At 34.9% G+C, this 26,517-nt stretch overlaps 1 protein-coding gene across 2 annotated transcripts in view; it reads left to right on the top strand.

Annotated features, from left to right (window-relative positions):
• The window catches only part of LOC149548150 (metal transporter Nramp6-like), a 178,329-nt gene that overhangs the window by 62,551 nt on the left and 89,261 nt on the right, over positions 1-26,517 (top strand). For both annotated transcript variants that reach the window (XM_089792176.1, XM_089792177.1), the window contains exons 8-9: positions 7,931-8,000; positions 11,096-11,269. In XM_089792176.1, coding sequence (XP_089648302.1) covers positions 7,931-8,000; positions 11,096-11,269 — 244 coding nt within the window. The remainder of the gene's footprint in view (positions 1-7,930; positions 8,001-11,095; positions 11,270-26,517) is intronic.

The raw sequence follows: 26,517 nt of genomic DNA, 5'->3' as shown, positions 1-26,517 counted from the left end.
ATATTTAATTTAATTTATTTAAAGTTTTTATTTTATTGTTTTCCTAATAGCTCATGTAGTCCTATAATGCAACCTGTGGTCAAGTCTTCGTATCCTTTCCAAGGTAGTCGTAGGTCATACATGTCGATCCTGATGACTGAACCCATCGACCATCCCCTTTTGATGATCCCGTTTAGCAATGCTTCCCCTCTCCTCAATCTTCTTCTTGCAATCACCCAAACAATACATTCTCACCAAGACATTAATTCAAAAATATATTTATCGTTAATTCTAATCAAAATAATTGTCAATCATCTAATGACAGTTATAGGTTGCTTGATTATTTTCCTCAATGTCTATATTAACTAACTCATTTCACATGAACATGAAAGAAATAATCCGTTATCGGTTGGTACAACATATTTAATTAACTAACTCGTTTCGCATGATCGGGAAAAAGAAACAATCTGTTAACAGTTGATACATTGTATATAATTAACTAACTTGTTTCACATGACTAGGAAAAAGAAATAATCTGCTAGCAGTTGATACAATGTATATAATTAACTTGTTTCACGTGAACATGAATAATTCGTTAAACCAATAATTATGATCAAATAAAAAATTAGGGCAAAATTTGGGATGTAACAGCCGGACCCTCAAATGAGCTACAAGAAATTAAGACCTTTTTGCAGACCTTGGGGAATGAATTAACCAGCATGAAGAAACAACAATACCAAGGTCTTAGGCCACCATTTAAAGGGTATAACCAGCAGTACCAAGGAGCGACTCAATCCTATCAAAACTAGGGGTTTAATCAATAGTTTTAGAAGAATAGAAAGCCATACCAAGGGAACTATCAAGGACAATGACAAAATGTAATCAAAGACCATTTCAGCCATATAATTCAGGGCTTTCAAATGCAACAAATTCAGTGAGAGATATTGTTCCAGCACAAAATAATCTGGCAGCAGATTTTGAATGGTGTTATCCATGCAACCAAACACATAATCAAGCCACCTGTTCAAATGGGGTGACCAATCAAGCACTCATGGCCCAAAATGCTGCTGGTATACAACAAGATGCATCTTCTGCTGTACCTGAACAACAACAAGATGCGCATCCCAATGAGACAACATTCTTGAATTGACAAAGTGTTGAATTTTGTGGTGTAAATGATGATCCAACAATCATAACATATGCTAGAGCAAAGAAAAGGGCTCTAGACATGGATCAAACAACTGACAAAGGTAAATAACCTATCATGAATGTTGGACCATCCTCTACAAAGGGTCAAAGTATACCATAGAAGCCTCCAATCCAGCAAACCAGCAATCAGCCTCACAAAGATGCAAACTCGGCTGCTGCTAAAATATACCAGCAAGTACATTCAGCTGTACCTTACAGCATAGTGGACAGCATGAAGAGGATGAACGTGTCAATGACTATGTGGGACTCCCTATCTATTTTGGGACAAGTTGAGATGTTGAGGAAAGCATTGAGTGGTGAAGATGTGCAAGAGCAAGCTATTGGAAGTCGTGAGAAGGTGGTGATGAAAAATGTTGAGCAAAAAATTGATGTGAACAGGAAACCTACAACAGTTCAAGGTAAGGACGTGAGACCTCCTCCTTTCTATGTTTCCCTAATTATTGGAAAAAATTTGGTACATAATTGTATGGTTGACAGTGGAGCAACTTGTTCTGTTATGCCAAAAAGGGTAGCTGATCAATTAGAGTTAAAATACGAGCCAATAGAGAAAGGGGTAGTCTAGCTAGATGGTACATCTGTAAATTCCATAGGTCTCATAAAGAATGCTAGTCTTACCTTACATGCTGTAACAACTCGTTTTTACTACCTACTTTATCATTAAACTAACTGAACTATAATTCATATTCACATGACATAGAATTTTAAAACGGTTTTATAACTGAATTTAAGTGTATATTGCTTTTTTATTCAAACAAGTTTATCATTATCTAATAATTGATATATTCAGCTGAAAATAAATCTAAACTAATTATAGATTACTGAAATGAAAATGCAGTTTAATATGCTCATGAACAACTAAATAAATTTGAAGATAACATCTAATTTTTCAGTAAATGAAATCTGTAGCTTGAAAGGAAAATACTAAGCTTACAGGTTAAATAGAACATACTGTTTCTAGTTGAGAGACTTTCTAAATTGGTTGTCCAAGCTTTGAATTTGGTAAGAGGAGAAGCATTATCATAGGCTTAACTTTCCAACCACAGACCCTTTTACTTATCCCCACAGGTTCTAAATTAATATAACGACTCTCCCTACCCTAAGGTCGGGCTTGAGATGTTCATTGATCCAGCCATCGAAGCAATCAGGTCGGTTGAGGTCCCAACAGCTATTCGAATGAATAATTGAAGCGTCTAGACAACAACGCGATCAATTTTTTGTGACAAGTCTACCTATTACCACCCTGGCCAAGGATTTCGAAATGTGGGTTTATAATCCGATCTCCACCACTCAGCTTGACAGCTAATTTCAAAAGTGGAATTTGCATGAGCTAATTTCATTAGATTTTATTTATATAAAAATGGTACTGATTTCATTCATGTGTTTCTTTTTAATAGGTTCATCTACACCTCCTCACCATAACAGGCCATCAGGCCGGTGACTCTTTGGTGCCTGAACAGTTATCCTTATTTTGTAGAGCTTGCACCCTCATCACCTCATTCTGGCATTAGCCGGGTGATATCCTTGGTGCTCTCATTACTGTAATAAGATATTATGACATATTTTCAAAAGGATAAAAGTAAGTTATAAATGAAGAACTTCAGAGATTTATTCAAAGGATTGGCAATCTTGGATTTATTCTATCCTTTCCAGACATTTGACTGAACTGAAAGTATTACTTGGACAAACATTAATATCCAACTAAGTTTATGCTTTGCAGAATTATGTGGACATAAATACAGACTTTGATGATTACTTATGTTCCATAACATGTGGAAGACAATTTGTTTTAATATTGATCGGAAACATGGATAAAGACTTAAAACCGACTCAACTTAAACAAGTTTAAGAAAGAAATAAGGTAGAAAAGACAAAACATCTCCTTACGTGACTCACTGCCCTGCAGATGAACTACTTTTACTGGACTCAACACCTCCTTCAGATTCCACTGAAAGCAGTTGTTTATGGATGCAAGGACGTATTTATTCTGGATGCAGAGACGTATAAACTCTGAATGCAAAGACGTTTAAACTCTGAATGCAAAGACGTATGAACTCTGATGCTATTGGCTCGTGGCTCTACAGTCGAAAATGCTTTCCCTGGATTCAATACTTCCTTCTCAGACTTACATTGTAACAAGGGATTATATATTTCAAAAGAAAATGATGAATTTCGGGTGCTGGTGGCAACGTAGCAAGAAAGAGCAATTCACAGAGAGGTCGTATGGAAAAATAGGGAGTCGGATATCAGGATTGCTGATACACAACAAGACTATGAAATATATAAAGTTAGAATTGTCCTTACGGCTTCCTGTTGTTACAAGATTATATTTGAATTCTTTATCAATCGGTTTGGAAAGAAGAAATACGAAAAGAGGGAAAAATTGAAATGAAGAGGAAAGATGAAGAGTCCATTAATTAATATTATTTTATATTATTTTATCATCTTGGTTAAGTTTATAAATACGTATTTGCAAGGTGGCATTATTGGATTAATAACTCTAATGTAATGGTGCCACTTTGAATTTATTTATTTATGATCTTAATCGAGAGAGTAAAATAATATTAAGTGATATTATTATTTGATAAATTTAATTAAGATAAGAATTTTGTTTATTTATTTTTTAATATTATATATTGTTTTTAATTTTAGCTCATGCGGTTTCCACCAAGAAATTTATTGTCAAGTCCTAATAACCTTGCCAGGGCAATTTTTAGGTCAAATCTGTCATTTCTGATGACTAAATCTTATGACCATCCCATTCGGATGACCTCGTTTCGTAATGCTTCCCCTCTCTCTCCGGTCTTAAAAAACAACATTCTTGCCAAAACATCAATTCAAGATTCATAATTTGTTAAACAAAATCATCAAGTGATCGTTAGGAAATTCCATTATAATAACTAACTCATTCATCATAAATGTACGACGACTAAATTTAACTAATTCCATTTCACATGAACACAACAGCTAGATTTAACTGACTTCGTTTCATTTGATAATCAGATCGATGCAACGGCTAAAATTAACTGATTCAATTTCACATGAACATGAATAAATAAACAACGGCTATAACTACCATAATATAACGACTGTTATGAACTAACTCAATTTCACTTGAACATGAAAAATTAATTTGGTTCAACGGCTATATTTAGCTTAAAAATTTTAGGGCAAAAATTGGGATGTAACACATGCTTGCCCTACTTTCTCTATTCCACAAGGCATACGTGATAGATCAACCTCCCTATTTTGGCCTTTGCTTATCAAAAGAATTTATAGCTAAGATAGGAGGTTATCTGCCATCTGATTGGTCTCATATGATTTTCCGCACAAGATATGGAACAAAAGTAAACCTAAGATCAAAATAACTTGCAAGGGATATCATAGAACACTATATTCCCAGTATGATGAATGCAAACTATGTTAATTTTGAACAAGATGAACATGCTGATCGTGTTTCACATACCTCTACCACTGGTATTCCTGATATACTGTTAGATGAATGGGCTGAAAGTTACCATCATGCTGAAAACTGCCCAGTAGCTGAAGATATCGGGATGGGTAGCTATATATTTCAAGAGGCTGATTTAGTTATGCTAAATTTAGTGAAAGTGATGGAATCTGATTCAAAATAGCAAGTTGAGGTCTGGGGTATGTTTTTTGATGGCTCAAGGGGTAGGCAAGGTGTTGATAGGGGTGTTATGTTAGTCTCACCTAAAGATGAAAGGTATTATGCTGCTTTTAGATTCAGTTTTTCATTCACAAATAATACAATAGAGTATGAAGGCCTTATCCAGGGGTTAGATTGGGCACAAAAGCATGGTATCAAGTGTTTGAATGTTCATGGTGACAACGAATTAATAGTAAATCAAGTGAGAGGCTTGAATGTTGTTAAAAATGAAGTTCTTAAATCCTATAAGCATAGAGTGTGGGATCTTCTTGAGGATTTTGATGCCTTTAAGATACTTGCCATCCCGAGAAGTAAAAACCAACATGCTGATAGGCTGGCAACTGTGGGAGCTCAATATGATATCATAGACAGCATTAAAGCACAATCTAACCAGCAACACATAAAGATTGTTACTTAGGCTTTTGGATTGGTATTTGTAAAAGGAGTTCTGATTATGCAAAGAGAAATTTTGCGACATATTTTCATGTCCTTGACATTTTTCCGCATCTTTTGTAATTCATTTTTGGGATACTTGATATATGTATTGAGTCATTTAGTGATATTTTTTCAGATTTAGCCTTAATCCTTTCTATTACTGTGTGTGAGTAATATCTGATTGATGAAGTGTTAAATGAATTTTTAGGATTCCTTCTCACTCTATCTCGATTATCACTTAGTTGTAGTTTGTACTTTTTCTTGCAGGTTATAGTTTGTGTCTTCCATTTTGGGACTGTTATGTGAACGTCATCATGTTCCTTAACTCTCATTATTAGGACCTCATTATGAAATATTAATGCAAGCTAGTATAAGATCTACGTGTTGGTAAACAAGGGGAGTTTCATAGTTTTGATAACAGTCATATCTTAAGTATTCATAAGTTTTGGTGTATCACCTATTAGCTAGGTTCAGTTTTAGGTTTCTTTTTGCATCTTTCTCCCTTTTTCGATCAAATTCAATTCATTTTAGTTACAAGAGCTTAGGTGATTATCCCAAGGAGCTGGCCTATAACCCGAAGATCTACTCAACTTCATAGGAAAATCCCACTGTCTGTGAGTGGTTCAATGTTACCTAAAATTTCCAGTTCTTTTCTTTGAGTCTGGTTGGGTGCAAATTTTAGGACTTAACAAGGCGTTTTTGCCTTAAGACCCAAATCGGATTTCTCAAGATGCTTTACATGTTTAAAATCTGACATATAAATGCTAAAAAATGCCTCTTTAGACCAAAACTGGGTTTCTAGAGGTGTTATGCATGTAACGTCTTGCCTTAGAAGCCAAAAACATGGTTTGAAAAACCTTTTACATGCAATGCATTTGCATACATTTGGGGGCTTAGACCAAAAAGGGTTTCTGGAGGTGCAATGCATGTTTAAAATGATTTGCATTCTTATCTAAATGCAATCCTTAGCAAATTATGGTTGAGAAATGCCATTATATGTGCATGTAAATGCATAAAAAGACAAAAATCGGGTTTTGGAGGAGCTATTACATGTATTTCATTTAATAAATAATATGTAATAGATGTGCATCACTTCAGTTTTCTATTTAGCACATGTCTATTTGATTTTCTTAAGCAAATCTCACTTAAAAGGGGTCAAATACATATGTACACTATATTTTACATATTACGTGTAAATATGTTCAAAAAGTGATATTTTACTTAAATGTTTTGAAAAAAAACATTAAAGCAAATCTCTACATCAAATTGGACTATAATGTGATAAATTAAAAAACACCTCAACATTAAATTATAACATAAAGTGCACTATAATGACTTTAATCACTTAAGTGATAATTTTAAAGTATTAAAGTAACTTAAAAGCATAACATAAAGTCATTTTAAGTTATTATTTTCAAGAAGTGCACCTCAACATTAAAATATAAGTTTAATATTTTAAATATTCAATTGAAGTTGCAAACCCTACTTTTTGGGCTCTTAATCCTTACTATCTTTTACCTAACAACTTTGTTTAAGCCCCAAGATATCTTGAATCGAAGGAAAAACTGAAGGAAAGAGATTTAAGAACAAAAAGATAAAAACAATCAAAACAAACTCTTAAAAATGCAAAAGGGACTTTGAAGGTCTCAAAAATCAAGTATAGGCTGACAAGTTGAAAAAATGAAAGACTTGATGAGAACCTTCGGTAAAACGTTTCTTTATACGAATTGGTTATTGATGATCTCTATTTACCAATCAAATAATGAGTTACCTTAGAGAAAAGCGAAACTCATTTGGAAAAGTTTTGTACTGTTACCTTCATTTTGTGATTAAAAAGTGGAGGAGAACAGAATGTAGTCTGAAACTGCATCTTAAAAATTCAAGCATTGTTATTTGATAAAATTTATCCATATCTTCAACGCATATATATAGAGACCGAAAAAGTGTTTAAATTGGAAAGACTGAACAAAAATCCAAGTTTGTATGCAAAGTGTTTGAGAAAATGTCAGAGAACCATTAATTAAAGCAAATCTAATGATTCATCAAAGTTAGGACCAGAAGGTTTCCTACATTTATGAAAATGAATGAGCTTCCTTTATAAGAATTTCATGACCATTTTATAGAATTTGTTGATTTTAAGACATTTGTCATATTTTGTCAAGATCTCTTTGGCAGAAGTGGAAATATCTCTTTTAGGTATTTTTATATCTTTGCTAGAGTTGAACATTAATTGCTGGTATAAATTCTTCCCAATGTAAAGATATTTTTGGTTACTGAGTTTCAAAAATGAGGTGGTGGTGTTTGTGGTTCTCATTTTCATAATAAGAGAGAACTATCTCTCTCATAGCTTTTGGAAATTTATTTTCTCACTGCACATTATTGACATTATTACATGATGTTTGGGCATGTCGGTAATGGTTTGTGTTAGTTCAAGAAGATTGAACTTCTGTTTTATTTAGCACATTGTCTTTCTTATAATTAAATTTGCTCTATTCTTTATACTCAAAATGTATGCTTCAATCATTGTTTGTAACATTTGGCACTGCTGTAAGGTAGAAATATTTTTATTTAGATCTTTTCCATGTTCATTATTTGTAAAGCATCCTAAATTGTTTTAATCAATTCTGTTTTGTTTTACAGGCATAACTTATTTTTACATTCAGCTCTTGTACTGTCAAGGAGAACTCCCAGAACAGTTCAAGGAATTAAGGTTATTGTGGTCTCTCTTTAGTATCCGGTTCTGTAATGTTCCCTTTTTGGATATTTTGGAATATCATACAATTACATCAATTCCTCATACTTACACTGTCTAATTCTTGCAATTCAACTATGTAATGGAGAATATGAACAATATCTCTTGGTATTTCTAATATATCCAATAATATATATGCTAAAGTGAAATGCTATGATTTGTACTAAGTGCAATGATCTCTGCTGTGTCAAGTATAGCAATATAAATATGCAATGAGATATGACATTGCTTATTGCAATATGCAGTTTCTGTCTCTGATATAAACTATTAGTACATACAATATAACTAAGGCGATATGGTTGCTATGTCTGATCCTGAAATAATAACTTGCAATGAGATGGTTGATGCTCATCTTACGACATTTTCTAACATTGGCATATAAATTGTATTACCCCTATAGTATCCAGTTCTGTAATGTTCCATTTTTGGATATCTTGGAATATTGGGACAATTACTTAAATTCCTCACACTCACTCTATCTTTTTCTTGCAATACCAAGTAATGGAGAATATGGACAATTTCACTTGCTATTTCTAATATATACAATAGTATATATTCTAAAGCGAATTATATGATTTTTACCAAGTGCAATGATCTCTGCTGTGTCAAGTACAGCAATGTGAATATGCAATGAGATATGATATTGCTTATAGCAATAAGTATTTGCTGTCTCTGACATAAACCATAAATAGATGCAATATATGATAGGAGATATCACCTAATGCGATATAGATGCTATGTCTGATCCTGAAATAATAACTTGCAATGAAATGGTTGATTAATATGCTTTCTTGCCTTGCAATCTCTGGTGCCATCTCTGAAAAGGAACACCGATCCAGCTATTAAGTATGACCAAACACCATTCCAACTAAACCAAGAGTCAAAACAATTCACTCAGGACCTTATTTTATCACATCAATAGTAATATTTTCTAATTGTCCCACAAAATCCAAATGGACTGCAATGACAATTTTTAAGATTTAACAACTGCTTTAGGATTTTATAGAACTCATGCACACAAAAAAAATATTGACCGAGTTTGCTTTATCGACCTCTTCAAGATTTACAATATATCCATTCATTTATCCCTTAAATGAAATTTATTCATCCCGTTTGAAATGATCAGCTATGGAAATATCAAAGACACACAAGCAGCTCAAAGACTTCCACAAATGTTAATCGGAAAACTTGGGAAAACTGAACAAAGAGCAGTTGCACCATGAATGAGGGTTTTCGTCCTCACTCCAATCTTCAACATTGTGATGATCCCTGTGTGGAACCACTCCGGAAATCGTTTGGGTTTTTTGTTCCTCCAGCTAAGTTTGGTTCGCAGGCACAACCATCTGGAATCTTCATAGAGAAAGATAAAGCTTCTGGATCTTTTGTATGTTTCCAAATGAGACCCCATCCCTCTTTAGTAATCATCTTTATAAACTTCCAGAAATAAAGAATTAAAATCACTTTATAATTTAATTATCTTTATTTCTCTAAAACATGACTTATTTCAATATGTTTAGGCACTTAGTCAATCTATAAATAATGAATTAAAGTTGTCTTTTAATGTACATTTCCGGAATAATTAAAATTAATTGATTAATTATTTTCATGGGTTCATTAGGAATCCAAAAACGGGGGCATGATTGAAAGTTTTAAATTCTAAAAAAGTCGTTATATTTCATGGTTTTTACTATTTTCTTTGTCTTTTCCAAGTCTTGGTTGAGTTTGAGCACCTAGTCCATTAGCTTGCCAAGTTTGAGCAGTGTCCAAGCCTCATAAGTTTGTATTAATGTCTCATTGTGTCACAATCGGGACAATTCTTCTTATGGAAGGGTGGCCAATCTATGAGTATCCAATTGATATATTCCATCTCTGGTGCTAGACTCTCAGCCATCCTAAGTGCGTGGTCTTATCATGAAGATGGAACTCTCAGTATTGTATTCTGCACAGATCTGACAATATAGTCCCTGTTTAGCATAGCTGTTCAGTACATCCAGAGTTGACAAAAGAGAAAATTAAAGGTAAGCTGCTGTTGCTCTTGAAAATGCTTTAATGTCCCCTTTTCTTCTTCTGTTGTATATGATTGTGACATAGTCATATCTTTGAATATGCACAACAAACATGATGGGAACTAAGACACTAACACCTTTGGTTGAGACACAACCTCTCAAATTATTGTACAGAAGCAATCTTGTATAATACAATTGCTCACTAACACCTTTGGTTGATACACAACCTCTCAAATTATTTTACAGGAGCAATCTTGTATAATACAATTGCTCATACAGTTCTAGCAGAATGTTTCATTGTGATAGCATCTTCCATCGTTTTTATGATCTATCTGCTTTGGCATTCTGGATTTTATTGTCATGACACTCAATCATAGTTTGTAGACTCAGACTCTGATTGTACAGCAAAAACTCTGCGAAAATTCGGTATCCTGGTAGTTAAAATTAAAATCTCCTAAAGAAATGTTTTTTTTTGTTAAATTCAATTATAAAACGTCTTAAATTAAGAATGGACACCCTTAAAGAGAAAATGCAAGATTTTATAGCAGAAACACCATGTGAAAAATACATTTCAAACCAGTATTTCACCCGCATCGACATTTTTACCCGTATATTTTTGTCTATAAATTCAAGAGAGTTAAACATATGAAAACTCACCTAGCCAAAAAAAGAAAGATACTCGCAAACTAAGAGAGTACTCATAGAGATTGCAAATTATGTACTCAATCATGTTCATCCATTTGGTTTGCAACACATTAGAATTCATTTTAGCGTGTGCTCCTGTAGGCATTCCTGGCCATGGGTCAATTGAACTTTCTTTGTGATCTTGAACAGTCTCCAATGTTTCTTATTGATACAAAAAATATGTTATGCTTACAAGCTGGCTTGTTCCTATCAGAAAGAATTGTTAGGGTATCCTCTAAGTTGCAAACAATAGAATAGATACATCTACATGTGCAATAAGTGTATAATCATGTAAATTTCTCAGTTGCAACTTCTAGCAGAATAAATTTGAATCTTATTTCCTTTATTTGTTTTGCTTTGTAGGATGGATGCAGATACAATATTATTGAGTGCAGTTTGGCTCTTCTGTTGTCTTTTGCAATCAATGTTGCTGTTGTATCAGTTAGTGCAGCTGTATGTAGCAGTAGAGGGCTTTCAAATGAAGATAAAAAGAACTGCAGCAGCCTTGATCTGAACCATGCGCCTTTCTTGCTAAAAGTATGCTAGTAGAATTACATACATTATAGTTACTGGGGATTACTGTGAAATGTTTTTGTACCACTAAAGTAGAGAGTTACAATTCCTTAAAAGAAAGTTGCAGTGCTTGAGATACTGGTGAACTAAATGGAAAACAAATCAGAAGCCAGTTAGCCTATTTATTCATTATTAGGTAGAAAACTAAAAGGAAACTGAAGATACCATTGCTTATTTACTTTTTAAAATCTGACTTATTTTGGTAATTTGACATTAATTTTTAAGTCCTGATAAAATCATTTCACTGAATTTCTTTGGATTAAAGCTCTGTAACTGATTGACGGAATTTTAGAAGCACACTCTGTCATGTATTTAATAAAGGCATTCAACTCTAAACTTATTTATCTTGTTGCAATTTAAATATAATTGGAGCTTATTGGGTGGGTATTTTGCAACCAACGGTTTTAAGGGTCAATTGCAAAATAATGGTTCCAACCATAGTGTAGGAGAGACAGTCTCTCCTACTTCTAAGGGAAGGTTCCCCCTTCTATTGCTACTGGAATTAATAAAACACTTAACCACTATTTACACCAAGCTTAATTAGGGCAAGACATTGAACCTATTCTGTTATTTCAAAATAGATGTTATCAGTACAACACAATCTTTAATCCATGGCACAATTCACCTATAAAGTATTTATTGGAGCAATAATTCTGCTAAAGAGAAGATTAGATGTAAGACTAATCATCAGCATACCGGCATTTTATGTAACCTAGAAACTCATGAAAGCTTAAAAGTCTTTCGTGGCTCTTTATGAGATTTTGAGAACAAGATCGAAACACATGTGCAGCTCAAAATTTCCAACACATATCCTGCCTTGCATGCACAAACTGAGAAAGTAAAAGAAGCACAAAGTCTGCAAATTACCTCCTTGTCTCTTTGTTCTATAATAGCTTCAAACTTGATAAGTAGCTCAAAGTTTGCATGAGCAGGTTTGGAAACAAATTATAACTCTAACTGCAATATGCAGCGACAAGTCCGCAAGATTAAGTTTAAATCCCTCTTAAACAAAAACACAACTCACAATCAATATTCAAACAATGTTGTCACTTAACACCTTCAATCAACACAAAGTTTGAAAGCAAGCTGTCTCTTTTATTGAAAGAAATTTAATCTACATCCAAACTCAAAGTCTTAAGAGTACATATACAAACTGGCAAGAGTTTTCTTGCATTGCCAAAAGATAAAATTACAAAGAGCACCCTCCTTTATTTATAGGTGAGGGGCTGAGAGCGAAAAGTGGGAGAGACCCCACTAACCGGGGACTTATTTAATGACTACCTACCTTTAGTTGACTTATTCAACATTGCAAGTCTTGATGTCCTATGTGATTACATGTAATAACTTAGGTGAGACCATCACATGCAATCACATCTTGTTTTTACATTGCATGTAATATGTCAAAATTAAATTATAAATACACAATAAAAATTATTCTAAGTGTTTGACAAGACATGACACCTATCTACATCATCCTTCTGTCATATTTTATATTGCTATATGATGCTAACACTTTGAAGATTCTTGGCATGGTGAAAGCATTCTGTCCCGGAATAGGGCCATCATCTTGAATTGCATCATAGTAACTTTTATTGATAAAGCATCTTCCCTATCCATCTTGAAAGAATTTTGTGCTCTCCATCACTCCTGTCATACATTCACCCCCTTGTATGGCTTTGTCATTACGTTCTTCCTTGCACCAAGCTCCAACCTTGAAATCCACTTGCAAAATGAGGCCCATGAGGAATTTTGAGATTTTTTGTGGCCACTGCAGGCAGATAAAGCATATGCACTTATTTTCAAAATGGGAAGCTTAATGCGCAAATGCATATCTATATTGAGGAGAACAACTTTTTGTTGTAATTGAGATTTTGAAATTCAATTACAAGTGCTTTTAGGAAATGCTTTTACTTGCATTTGGGACTTTAAACCCCAATTACAAGTAGGAAAATCTTTCATTCTTGGCTTGAGAAACACTTGCAATCAGGTTTTCAAATCCTCACTGCAAGTAGGGAAATGCCTTAGCTTTGTTTGGAAAGATGGACTTGAAATCAGGTTTTAGAAATGTGATTGCAAGTGGGGAAGAACTCATGCATTGAAGGATTAAATTCTGGCTTGTTGCAGCCACATAGGAAGAATGATGGATTAAAAATATCATTCATAAACAACAAAAACTAAAGCCAAAAACAATAACATTTAGAACAAAGAAAAATGAATAATGCCATATAAAGACATTTATGGTTTTGAGCAATAAGGAACACAATGACTGCAAAATATACAAAATTAGCCAAGTTTTGAATAAAAGACTCAAAACAAAGCGGTGTACTCGGTACAAAGTGTAGGGCAAACTTGGGGTCTATTTCAAAGAGCTATTTTGAGATATAATCTGGTCTAGAATACCCTAAGATTGTCAATCTGGGACTCATAAGCTGATGAGAGATATAATGGCTATTTGCTCAAGGGGTGAAGATAACAAGCCAAGTGGTTATGTATACAATCTAATTTGAGCACTAAGAAAAACACTCTAGCTAATGAATTGAAAGACACACTTCAAAGAATTCCTTAAAGAATAGAGATCTTTGTCATAAAATATTCTTATTCTTAGAAAGAAACCTTTATTCACATTTGAATTCAATCTAATCACTTTAAAATCTAACGTCATTGCACTAGTTACTAAAAATGGAAATCAGAATTCACAATCACACTTATCTTAACTACTACTGGAAATCACCATCAATAATCTGACTTGATACGTTAGCTATCAATACTGAGGATCATTCTTTAAATGTTCTAATATGTGGAATAATGATGAGGGCTAGGATAGAGAATTCAGCTGCGTCAGGAAGTTTCTTTTATAATGTGACAAATAGAATGATATGAGCAATGGGAGGTTCCTGGTACAGTGTGACAAATAGGATAATATGCTTGACACAACGTTCAGAATACTGGACAAGAGGAGTAAATTGAAATAGCAGTGATCAAGCATTTACAACTTAATGGGATTCATGCAACAAAGCATGCAAGCTGCTTACTCACACATCCATAGTTTTCTTTATATCAAAATTGAACAGATTAACGAAACAGAATATAAACAAACCATTCACATGAGATTGCAAATCAATCATGTAATTAAAATCTATTTAAACAAACAAGAATTGTCTCACCGAGTTTCCCAAGAGGGGGCCTAGCCTCTAGTTCACTAGGTGAGAGAAGAATCAATGCACATCTGCTACAACAACTTCAATTCTAACCAATGCCTCCACATGAATAATTTGAACAGACTTTTATATTACATCCACTTATATTGTCTTATGAGCATACACAACCTTATATAGTTTCAAAAGTACCAAAATACGGTCTTATGATGCAGCATGGGAAAAGGTGAATCAATATGGTTGTATTTTCATTCAGTTTCTAACTTTACATACTTGAGAGTTGGGTATTTCAAAGTTGAACCATATACCTTACCTTGGTATGCTACAGATAGAATCATTCTAATAGAGTTAGCTAGAGAACTCATGGAAGTGCAGAGTGATCAGCATACTTTGCATAGGCCTGGTTTCGGTATCATTTCTGCCAAACCTTTGGCAATTGGTAACTATTCGATCAACTCTGTCCACAAACGAAAGAATATGGAAGCAGAGTTGTAGTTGATCACCTTGAAGAAGTTCAAGGGCTTACACGCACGTTCATCGCATCAAGGACATCTGGATTGATATGAGAGCAGAGTTGAATACAATGAAGATGGACTACTGTAGATCGACTTTGTAGCAGATAATCGATTTTAACATGTTGGAGATTCTTTCAGATTTTCAAGTTGAAAATGACGACAACATCCTTGATCCAGAATTTCATTGAGCCGGTTTTGATAAAAGGTGTCCTTTTCCTATTCAGTGGTAGCAAAAATAAGGTACATCTATCTTGGATACATTTCAATCGATTTTGGCAAACACCAACAAGTAGCTGAAAATTAAAGGCCTAAAAAGAGTTAATCCTAAGTTGGGTTTGGATTGTGGAAGCTTTGGCCCTCTTGGAAGGAAGTCATAGCTGGAAATTACAGGGAAAGATGGTGCCTCCTCTTCTGATGTGAAGAATTCTCTCAAATTCAAGTTAAAGGGCGGAAAAAGATCTAAGTCATCTTAGATTCCAAAATCAGATGAAGAAAAGTCAGATGAATCAGAGGAAGAATTGGAGACAGAATTAGATGAAGAAGATAAGGAAGAAGAAGGGGAAGTCATGATCATATCTCCCCCAAGGCCTGCACAAACTCATGCACCATCCATGCATGAAGCGCCTTTTCTGGATGGAGTAGATGATGATGTGAATTCATTCTCCACTATCTTCGTACCTTCTATTCCAGTTTCAGAAGTCAATACATTGACTCTTCCTATTTCTTCTGCTGCTCCTCTTATCCTGGCAAGTGAACAATATGAACACTTGGGAAATGTGTTTGAGGATTTTCCAACTCTTACAAGTGGTCAAGTTTCCCAACTTGATACATCTTTGATGGGTTTTGAGTTTTTTATGACGGAGTCCTTTCATCATGCACCAATGAATTCAGCTGTGTAGACTGAATCTTGTTCAATCACGACGAAGATACAATTTGGATCAATGCCAATGGTCTCCATTGTACCTACTTCCACAAATGAAGTTTTCAACTTGCCTGCATGGTTGAGCAGAATCACAACAAAGAGAAGAAAAGTGGTTGTACCTTCGGACAATCTACTTGTCAAGAAAACCAAATCTAAATCTTTGTAAGATAAGATTGTTTCAAGGATTTTGTTCAATTTAGATAAAACCAAATTTGTAGAAGTTGTTGAGCCACTAGTGGACAAACCTGTTGATGAACTTACTTGTTCTGATTAGAAGTTCACTAAGGTTGAAATCGGGAAACAATTATGTCTTAGTTGTTTACAAGATGCTCAGGATGCATTAGCTAATGTATTGAAAAGTAATCATAAGCTATGGGAGAAGAAAAATCAGCTCAAACAGGAGGTTTCTTGCCCGAACGAGGTCATTCGGAAACAATCTTCTCAAAGTGCTGTTGTTATGTCTTAGAAATCTAAGGAAAGGAAATTGATTGAAGCCACCAAGTCTTGGATAGGAGAAATCATCTTTGAAGTAGTTCGAGCCATCATGGAAACATTTGTAGTTCTTAGGCATGTCAAAGAGATGAATGAAATGGAGCGATACGCGATCTCTTGTTTGACTCGAGAAGCAAATGATTTTAAGGAAATCCTCAATGATTGGGATGAAGTTGCAAAATTTGATCTAGATGCCTTGGTCTCATGTGACATTCTTCCATCATGTGAGATGTTCTTTAGATTTCAAGGACTTATTGGCTACAAAGAGGAAACATTGAAGAAGCTGATTACAAAGTTGTAGGCAGCCCTTGGAGATTGTCAAGCAGTTGAAACAGGTGTTACTTGTAATTTGGAACAAATGGGATGCCGGGTTCTTGGTGAACACATTAATCTTATTACAGTTGAAAGGGCAAGCTTAGAATATACAATTAGGATCAATGCTGATGTGGATTTTGAAGACTTTGGTTTGCGCACAATGAACAAGTTTGTCTTGTATAAATCCCCGACAAAGCACTTGTTAGATTCTCTGGCAACAAATTCCAAGGTTGCGCAATCAGCATATGTAGATGCAGTGAGGATTGAAGCCATATCAAAGACAATGAAGATTGCTGATCTTCCTACAGTGTGTGATGTCATCTTCAAGTTCAAGGCACTGAAAAACAATCTTTAAGATTGTTAATTTTGTTTTTATTTCTATTTGTAGGTCTAAGAGGATGCATTGCATGAAAAGATGTAATTACATGTATGCGAGTTACATGTGCATGAAAAGATGTAATGCGAGTTACATGTGCTGTTGCATGTAACCCTATAATTTCTCTTTTAGTTAGACTAGGTCAATGTTGGTTGAGTTGCTCCCACTTTTTCCTCCATCTGTTTCTCAACTCCTGTGCCTATATAAAGGAGTGCCTCCTCATTGTAAAATTCATCTTTATCTTTATGCAAGAGAGCTCTGGAGAAATTGTGTTAGCAAAACTTTCTTTATGTAGCACTATTTTGAGAGAAAAGTGAATACAAAGGAGCATTTGAGACTTAACTTTGATTAAGTGAGATTGTTACTTGTGTGAATTATAAGCTTTGTCTGTAATTCATTTAAGTTATTTTTGATTCATGTTCTCTTGTGTTCTTGGTAATTGAATGTAAAAGAGTTAAGAAGCTATTGAAGCCGAAGCTTTAACTAGGAGCAATTGTGAAAATATATAGCTAGAAGCTTTGTTTGTAGCTCATATTTCTTTCTTAATTCGCAAAATAGTTATCTTTACTTTTGGAAGTTTTTGTGCCTCATTTGTAAAGCTTTTTCATATAGAAGTACGACTGGACTTAGAGCCAAATTGGTACACTTTCAGCTAGCCTTTGAGTTAGTGTTAGTTTATTGGTATCACCATTTCTAGTTTTAGATAGAAGTGTAGTTAGAGATTCACTTTGCGCACTACTCGCTCCACGAGTAAGTGGATTCTTTCTTGAAAGTTAAGAAGAAAGGATATTGGTAACACCTTTTTTACATAATCTTTCGACTTCTTGCTTACCTTGAGTTGATCCAAGGAATGGTGAAAAGGGGGAGCTTTCCCTTTAAGTTGTGGCTGGTCATCCTATTTTGCAACGAGATTCTTACCTAAAATTGTCGGTTGCAAACTATCCACTCAATATGTACAACGCTGATTATCATCGCATCCAGTCTCAAACGGAGTAGAACTACAACAAAATCCTCAACAAACCATAGATACATATGGTCAACACCTGGATCCCAAAACCTATCTTCTTGACCAACAAATATGATGAGGTAGAAATGTATCAAGGGGCTATGTATAACCCAGTAGATGGTGATGACTTGACCTAAACAACTGATGTATGAAACGAGCTGCTCAAAAGCTGAAACTAACACCACAAGCACATCAAAAATTATACCATCGTCATAAATCTGGAGAACCCTCAAGTACATAGGTGCTATGAGTAAATATGAAGCTAAAAAGCCATTCGCTATGATTGAAATGTAACTCTCATCAATATGCCACCAAGATCTATTCAATGGCTAATGTAGGAAATCCATCCAACTCCTATATGGGTTGAAATCGGGAACCATATTTGGACTGATCAAATGACAAGCAACAGTAGTCAACTCACCACTTATATCCTATGACCAAAATTCATCACTAGGAACTGTATTTGGATCCAAAATTCTCAAGTCTGTATCATCCTCTTCATGACAATCAAAAGGAGTTTCCTCATTTGTCTCAAAAAGAGGATTATTGGAAATCCAATCAGCATCCACTTCAAACATGGGGTTGTCTATAAGCTGAATGTGATTTGAAAATTTGATACTTGATATTTTAGGACAGCTGTCCAAGTCATAAGTCTGCTGAATGCTATCAAGTTCCTCAATTACTTCTTGGAAAAACTCCTGCCTCTCTTTACCCTCATGCTCCTGCAAATCATTTGTGATCCTAACCTAATCTTCTGCTTCATAAAGCGAAACTTGACTATCATCCAATGCCTCATGAATACTTAAGCTCCCTGTCGAGCCTCATAATCTCGTTCCTTTCTTTATCTGACTAATCAACATGTATTTCAGCAACCTTAAGAATATATTGTTTGTAAAAAGAAAACATAAATAATTTGATTTCATAGTTTCAAGAGTTATTTTGACTACCTGCAAATCAATAACGAGCCAATCTCCTTCCACTTCCCTTTGAGTCTTCTTGTAGAAATCCTCAACCATATTGTGAATGCTGTCATAACGTACCAAAGATGCCACAACCATGTCTTCACTAACCTTCAACTGGTTCTTTAAGGTATGCATTTCATTATTGTCATGTTGAAGCGGTTCATTGTCCTGTAGTGTCATCTTGGATTGTTCCTCTAAATTCATGTCATGGGCATCAGAAATATATGGTTCATCACACCTTTCAAAATCATAGGCTTTCTTTCCCCATTCTCTTGATTTGTATGCAAAGGCCAAAGTGTTTCCATGTTATCATTTGTATATAAAGGCTCATCACACAAAGACCCCAACTTGCTATTTCCTCCTGTGCAACCGATCTCATCAACCTGCTTGTCAAAGCTAACCTCCAAATCACCAACGTAGAAACTTGCACCCTGTGTAACATCTACGTGATCACGAGAAGGCTGCAAATCAATGGTAGCTGATTGCTCTTCTTTGTCAAGACCCTCTATTAGATGGTTTTGGTCTGCTGGAAATTCTTCATACACATTTTTGCACTGGTCTTTTGCAAGGAGATCCCAAACCAATCCCAAATACTTCATTTTTGCCATATCAGTTTTATTTTGCTGCTTTGGATGAAAATCCATGTAATCACTGAACGATAAGTCATTTTGAACTCAGGTAGGAAGTTTTTTATACTCTATAAATATGGAGTATTTCTGCTCTTATATCGGGTTCAAAATTATGGGCTTTCTATTGTTGTTGCTTCATAATATTTTTCACGATTTAATCCATTTAGTCCTAGCCCTGTATTTTTTCATAGGTACACTACTTGTTTGTGCAAGCGAATGTTCAAAAGTGCTCACCTCCGAACCCAAATGTAATCATTGAAATTATCTGTTGCTTAGAAGATCTTTATTTCCTATACGAGAACCTCTCCAAGATCTCAGCTAATCTTTACCAATATCTTGTTGTTTTCCCTAGATGCATTTTGTCAAACATTTGTCATGAAGGGATTAATGTGGTTACAGTTTCATACATTTGACCTCAAACACAGCATTAAACACTATCGTACACTTCTCTCTGGTTTGCATTTCAGATTTTAACATTGCTGGTGCTGGACTTAAATCCAAAACAATGTCATTGCTGCTCAATCCAATTCTTGATGACTCCAACGTTTCTAATGTCTTCACGACTTATTTAAATAGTCAAGTAATCAATGTAGGCGCATTCACACAAACATAGAGGCGTCACCAAAGTAGTATCCTATAGTGAAAGAAAGAGTTCTTGTAATCAACAACTCTTGACTCAAGATTAACCCTTTTCCATAAACTGTGTCCCCTACCTATTAATAACACAAGAGCTTCCTGACAACATTGTAACATAAAGTTCAGAACCTATCATATGTACTCAGTAGTTGAAAACTCTCTCCCAATCACTGTGAATTGATTAAGACACCAAGCCATTTTGTCTTACCACTGCCTGTTCATACCAATTCTCTATCTAGGAGATGGCAACTGCAACTAATGCTTACTCTCCTTCAGGACTCCCAAGCTAAACTATTCATTACTGTATTACATCTAGTTGTCTTCTGTCGATATTAGCTTGCCCTCCACAGGTCTTGCTCCCAATTGAAGCCTATTCTTTGTAATAACACTTTGTCCAATGATATAAGCTGCTTTCTTATGGGTTACGTATTATAGAGCCGATGTTTTTGTCATGAAAGGAATACAACTACTAATAAAAGCTCAAAATTTAATTTATAGTAAGCCTCGAAGATAATATTGGTGTAGTTGCTATATAGCCAAACATTACACCATATCACCACTTAATACTTTTCACTCAAACTTCAGTATAAGCTTCGACCATAAGGTTTATGACAATAATGGACTTCGTTACTTTTCTCAACTGCTCTATGCATTTGAAATTCTTCATGCATCGTTTCTCTGATTGTTTCTATTGCCATGTTTTCCTCAACGAACAAATTGCTAGGTGATAATTATGGTATAAAAGAATGCATACCAGACTCGATTCTTGTTTGGTTTGTGCCACATGTTACCAATTCTCTCATGATGTTGGTTGATGCCATGCCAATCACCATTCTTTGTCAAAACTGACCAAATTCCTATTGAGTGCTAGGGTTCCTCCTTTATATGAGATTTGTAACGCTTAGAAAGAATTGCACAAAGAGAAACAAAAATAAAAAAATTCTCTTCCGCTTCCTCAAATGTAGTTTGATGGCTTTCATTCCATTGGCACGTACTCCTCTTAATTTGCGAATAAAAACTATTATTTTTCCCAAGCTTCATATGCCTTTCCAAATTCAAATGACTCCAATTATATTTGTAACTAAGGTGGATGCCGAGCATGAACTATTAACATATGCAACCAAGACACTATCCTACCACTGTCCTAATGTTATTAAGTCAGACTTCCTTGCCGTCCAGCTGTAGATGCACGTGATTGAGAATCCAGAGGCTACCGTGATGACTCGGCCTGCTGTTATTGTTGACGGCTAATAATGTGGGATTGAGCACCTTGTCACCTCCTGCGTTCAGTCCTAATACCATCGTTGTTGGTCACTGTTTTCCCACACCTGCTAATAGAGTTGATAAACCACGATGAGAGTAACTCAAGCCATCCCTTGAGTTCTCTTGCCTCTACACTAGATATTGTCGTTTGTTCCTTTACCATTGAAGAACGTTGAAGTCTGATATCCTATACACCAATCACTGTTTGTCCTCACTGTATTGGTACCCATGTAACTATGCTGATAAATGATGGGTCTGTTCTACCAATTGAGAACGAGTATGCTTGATGCTGACTTTTATTGTTACCAAAATCTCATGAATTGTTAATACCTGTTCAATGCACTTCTTCTTGGATTTCGAATAGCTAAGACTCTTCAAACTACACTCCACTTCTGTTATTGGCATTAAGACGTGAGCCTTTTAATCCGAATCCACTGGAAACACTCGCTGGAGCCAATCCCCTTGTTTGTCGTAGATGGTATTAATTGGTGAAGATTGCCGGTACTTGGTATTGAAGTAGCTGTCCCCACTAATCTCTGTGACTCCCCACAACTCTAAAATCTGCCACTATGCTGCCTCCCGGTTGCTATTGCTACACCCATGTTATGTTGGACCAGCAAGTGGAATATGGACAATGATTTCCACCCTTAGTTCCTTACGAGTACCGAACTAGACACCATTCGATTAGGTAAATTTACAGTCTATAGGATCCTAACATAGCTTGTTCTCTTGCTATGTCTGTGTTTGATTATCCCCTATAATGTGATTACTGAGCGGCCGCAAGGTGATAAGCTGGGATTGGCGTTGCCTTAGTTAATCGTCCCACCTTCCAAGGAACTGTTCCAAACTCCCTCAATCCTCCTAGTTATCTCTATCGATGTGTAGCTTTATGACCATAGTCTCAGGGCAGGGACTCATGTGACATTTTCATTTCATTTCCCTTGACTACAAAGAATTATAATCTCATAATTTTGAAAAGGCTGCTCTTTGTTAAAAATGGGCTTCAGAATAAATCATACCCTAATATATATCAGTTTTCCAATACTCTATCTGGATATTTGCAACTCAGCTCTGATTCAAAACTCTGAATATACCCACTATAATGACAGGTTCAATAGCTTTGATACCACTGAAATATCCCAAACGGATATTGACCTGATTTCTTTCTCAAGATAACATTTAGATCATAAACATATGAATCGCATTATAAATAAATCAATAATGTAAACCATAGGAAATATCCCCAATAGATATTTATCCAGTTTCTTCCTCAAAATAATATTCATGATTCAAGCATATGAGAATGCTTTACAAACTAACAATATAAAACCAATAAACTCTCATAAAATTCCTTAAAACATGCTATTGCATTATACAACAACAATACAATAACTAGCATTTCAAATCCGATCTTAAACACAATGTTACAGTCAAATTGAAACACTAAGAAAGGAACTTGTAAGCACATGCGAGACACCTGAAGTGACATCTCCATAGACAATGGGTTTGCGTCCACTGTTTGCCGGCATGAGGGGCTACGTCCTCACACTAGCTGAAAGCTGAAGCTTTCCAAATAACTCCCACAAGAGAGAAATTGAAATTTGAATCATAAACCAAGCATCCAAAATGAATGAATCTCTTCTTCTTTTATCCTCACAACAGTGACTCTTCGACTCCCTGGCTTTTCCTCTTATCTCTCCTTGTCATTTTTAGCCCACTGTATAATATTAAATTGACCTTTTATAATTTGAATCCATGCTCCCAAAGTCAATTTTAATATTATATGTCTTTAATATTATATGAATATGTCCATATATTAATAAAAGTATCCGTGCTCAAAGACAAGATCTTCCGATATTGAAATATGCAAAATTCATTTCTGCTCAATTGAAAATTCCCATCTATTCTAACTTTCCTCCCTTATTCCCCTACACCAGAAAGATCTCTAAAAGAAAACCAAAAAAAAAGCCCGTTTCCTATCAAGAATTTTACAATAAATAGACTTATGTGCCCAATATTCAGTTTCATAACTGAATCTTGAAAAGTAAAAGCTTTTAACCATTTTAGAACCTCTCTTTTGATACCGTAAGTAATAACATTATAACTGTTGTTGTATTAAAGATCGTTTTCTGTAAATGTAATTACATTGCCATTTTTATTGGTGTGTTCCAAATGCAGATTTGAAGACTTATAAATATGAGAGGAGTCATGCCTCATAGAGAGATGTCTCTACGGTTAATCATTATTAGATAATAATAAACATATTAACAATAATATAAATAATTATATATGCATATTATACATATTTTGCATTATATATATATATAAAATCATCAATCATCAAGAACTCTCATCATCAAGAATATTCAATTTCAAGAACCTCATTGATCATCAAATGACTAATGAATTCTAGATCATAGCTTCTTTTGAGCCACTATCATAAGATTGAGTCTGCACAATATTTGGTAGCACGTGTAAAGTACCAACCTTTTTTTCCTGCAAGATCATCTTCAGATACAAAGGAAAAGATCAAGGAAATAAGCTCATATAGTACATATAGAAATACAAATAAGAGAGACTATAATGAGTAGATAAATGTAATTCACAAAAATACTTATACGTACATAAAAATTCTTGATACTAATTTCTCCAATGAAGGTTTATATGCATCAAATCAGAAAATGCCTCCAGTGGGAATGAAACATTGGGTTAAGGTAATTGTTCCCCCCCCCCTCCCCCTCCTTGCCCCCGCCCCCCTTGCTCCCCCGCTCCCCCCACAATGTAAAATTCCCACATATTTTATTTTTATAAAGTTTTCAGTCAATATGAAGTCTAATAAGAGATGATCATCCAAAATGATATCAACCTCTATCTCTGTTACTAGCTTCTTCTTTCTTCTCCCTAAGTATTAATCTTCTTTCTAGTTTGATCCTTTCATTTAATGAAGATCCAAACATTCATTAAGCTTATCAATAGAGGCAAATGAATATTTACATTTCTCTAAACCCATCCACCATATACCAATATTTTGATTTAGAGTGTTCATGAATCTATTACTTGTTGGGTGGATATTTTGCAACCGACAGTTTGGGGTAAAATCCAGTCGCAAAATATAATAACCGGCCACAATGTGTGAGACAAAGTCTCGCCTACCTTAAAGGGAAGACTCCCCCTTCTCACCGTTTCTTGGATCAACTCAAGGTAAACAAGAAGTTGAGAGATTTTGTAAGGGGTGTTACTAATATTCTTTCCTCTTAGCTTTCAAGAAAGATTCCACTTACCTGTAGAGAGAGTAATGGGCAAGATGAAATCTCAAACTTTCTATCTAAAGTCGTAAATGGTGATATCGATAAACCAACACTACCTCAAAGGTTAGTTGAAAGCGTACCAGTTTGTCTCTAAGTCCTATTTTAACCTATTCTATAAGAATAACCTCAACTATTGGGGCAGACAAACTTCTAGAAGTAGGGAATTGTAACTATTTTTGTAAATTTGAGATGGTAATACAAGTTACAGTCAAAGCTCCTAGTCTATGTATTGCCACAAGCGCTTCCAGTCAAAGCTTTGGCTTCAATAGCTTTTTAAATCACTATGCTCTATTATTGAACACACAATAATGACACGAATCAAAGACAATAAGCACAAATTACAGTCAAAGCTTCTAATTTGCTCTATTATAATTGCTTCTAGTTAAAGCTTTGAATTCAATTGCTTCTTTTATTCACTTTTCTTCCAAATTCGTTTTACACAATCAAAATTATGCTTGCACAAATGTTGCAGAGCTTTTTTGCATACAACAAAAGATGATTTTTACAATGAGGGGGCACTCCTTTATATAGGCAAAGGAGTTGAGAAAAAACTGAAGGAAAAAGTGGGAGCAACTCAACCAACTTTGACCCGGTTTAACTAATGAGACAAATTATTGGGTTATATGCAACTTGCATTACATGTAATTACATCTTTGCATGCAATGCATCTTCTTCAATTACAAACATGAAAGAAGAAAAAGAAAGACAAAAGAGAATTGAAACAATCCTAGCGATTGTTTTGAAGGACCTTGTACTTGGCAATGCAATCCTAGATGATCACAGGATCGAGAGTTCCTGTATTTTGTATCATTGCATTTACCTTGATAACCATGGTCTTGTGTCTTTTGATAGTTTTTGGCCCTCTTTGACGAATTGTTTGTTGTCATTTGAAAACTTGATGTGATCAAACTTTTCTCGCTCAAGTTGTCATAAATTCTCCTTTGTAGATTGACACCTTCTGGAATTTCTAACACTTTGAAAACCTTCTTGACGGTGTCTAGATGTAAACTTAGAACAACTTTCCATCAACACCTTAGATTTAAAAAAAAAAAAAAAAAAAACAAAGTGCTTGATGCATTCCCAAACGAACTCAGGTTGAAGATCAAATGAATTACTGCTTCTTGAGAATCAAAAGATGCCTTCTTGATGGGAAAGCATTTGTATTTGGATGGAAAATGGTAGGTGAAGTGAGAATAGAGGGAGATGGATATGCTTTAAGACATGAAGGTGGAACACATTGGGAATGCATGTGAATGACGACTCTTGACTCTTAAAAAGTGACTTGGGCTTTCAATATGTCATTGCACGAAAAGTGGATTACATGAATATACAACATGTAATGAGAAATGAAAAGTGAAATGACATGCGAATGCAGATGGAGGATGAGCTTATATGTACATGCGGATGACGGATGAGATGAAATACATGTAATTACATTTGACGAATGAGATGCAAAGTGTTGTGGCACGGAATGATGGAAATGAAATGTGATGATGCTCTTGCATGAAATGGAAGGTGGAGTGAAGTGAAACATGACCAAGTTCTTGGGAAAGAACTTGCAACTTCTCCCAAAATGAAGAAAAACCGAAAAACAAACACATAAAACACAAAAACAAACTTCAAAAGAAGAACG

This window comes from Cupressus sempervirens, chromosome 7 (genome assembly GCF_028749045.1).
Source record: "Cupressus sempervirens isolate cs-2001-9-10 chromosome 7, ASM2874904v1, whole genome shotgun sequence".
NCBI lineage: Eukaryota > Viridiplantae > Streptophyta > Pinopsida > Cupressales > Cupressaceae > Cupressus > Cupressus sempervirens.
This window is presented reverse-complemented; position numbering and strand designations above follow the sequence as displayed.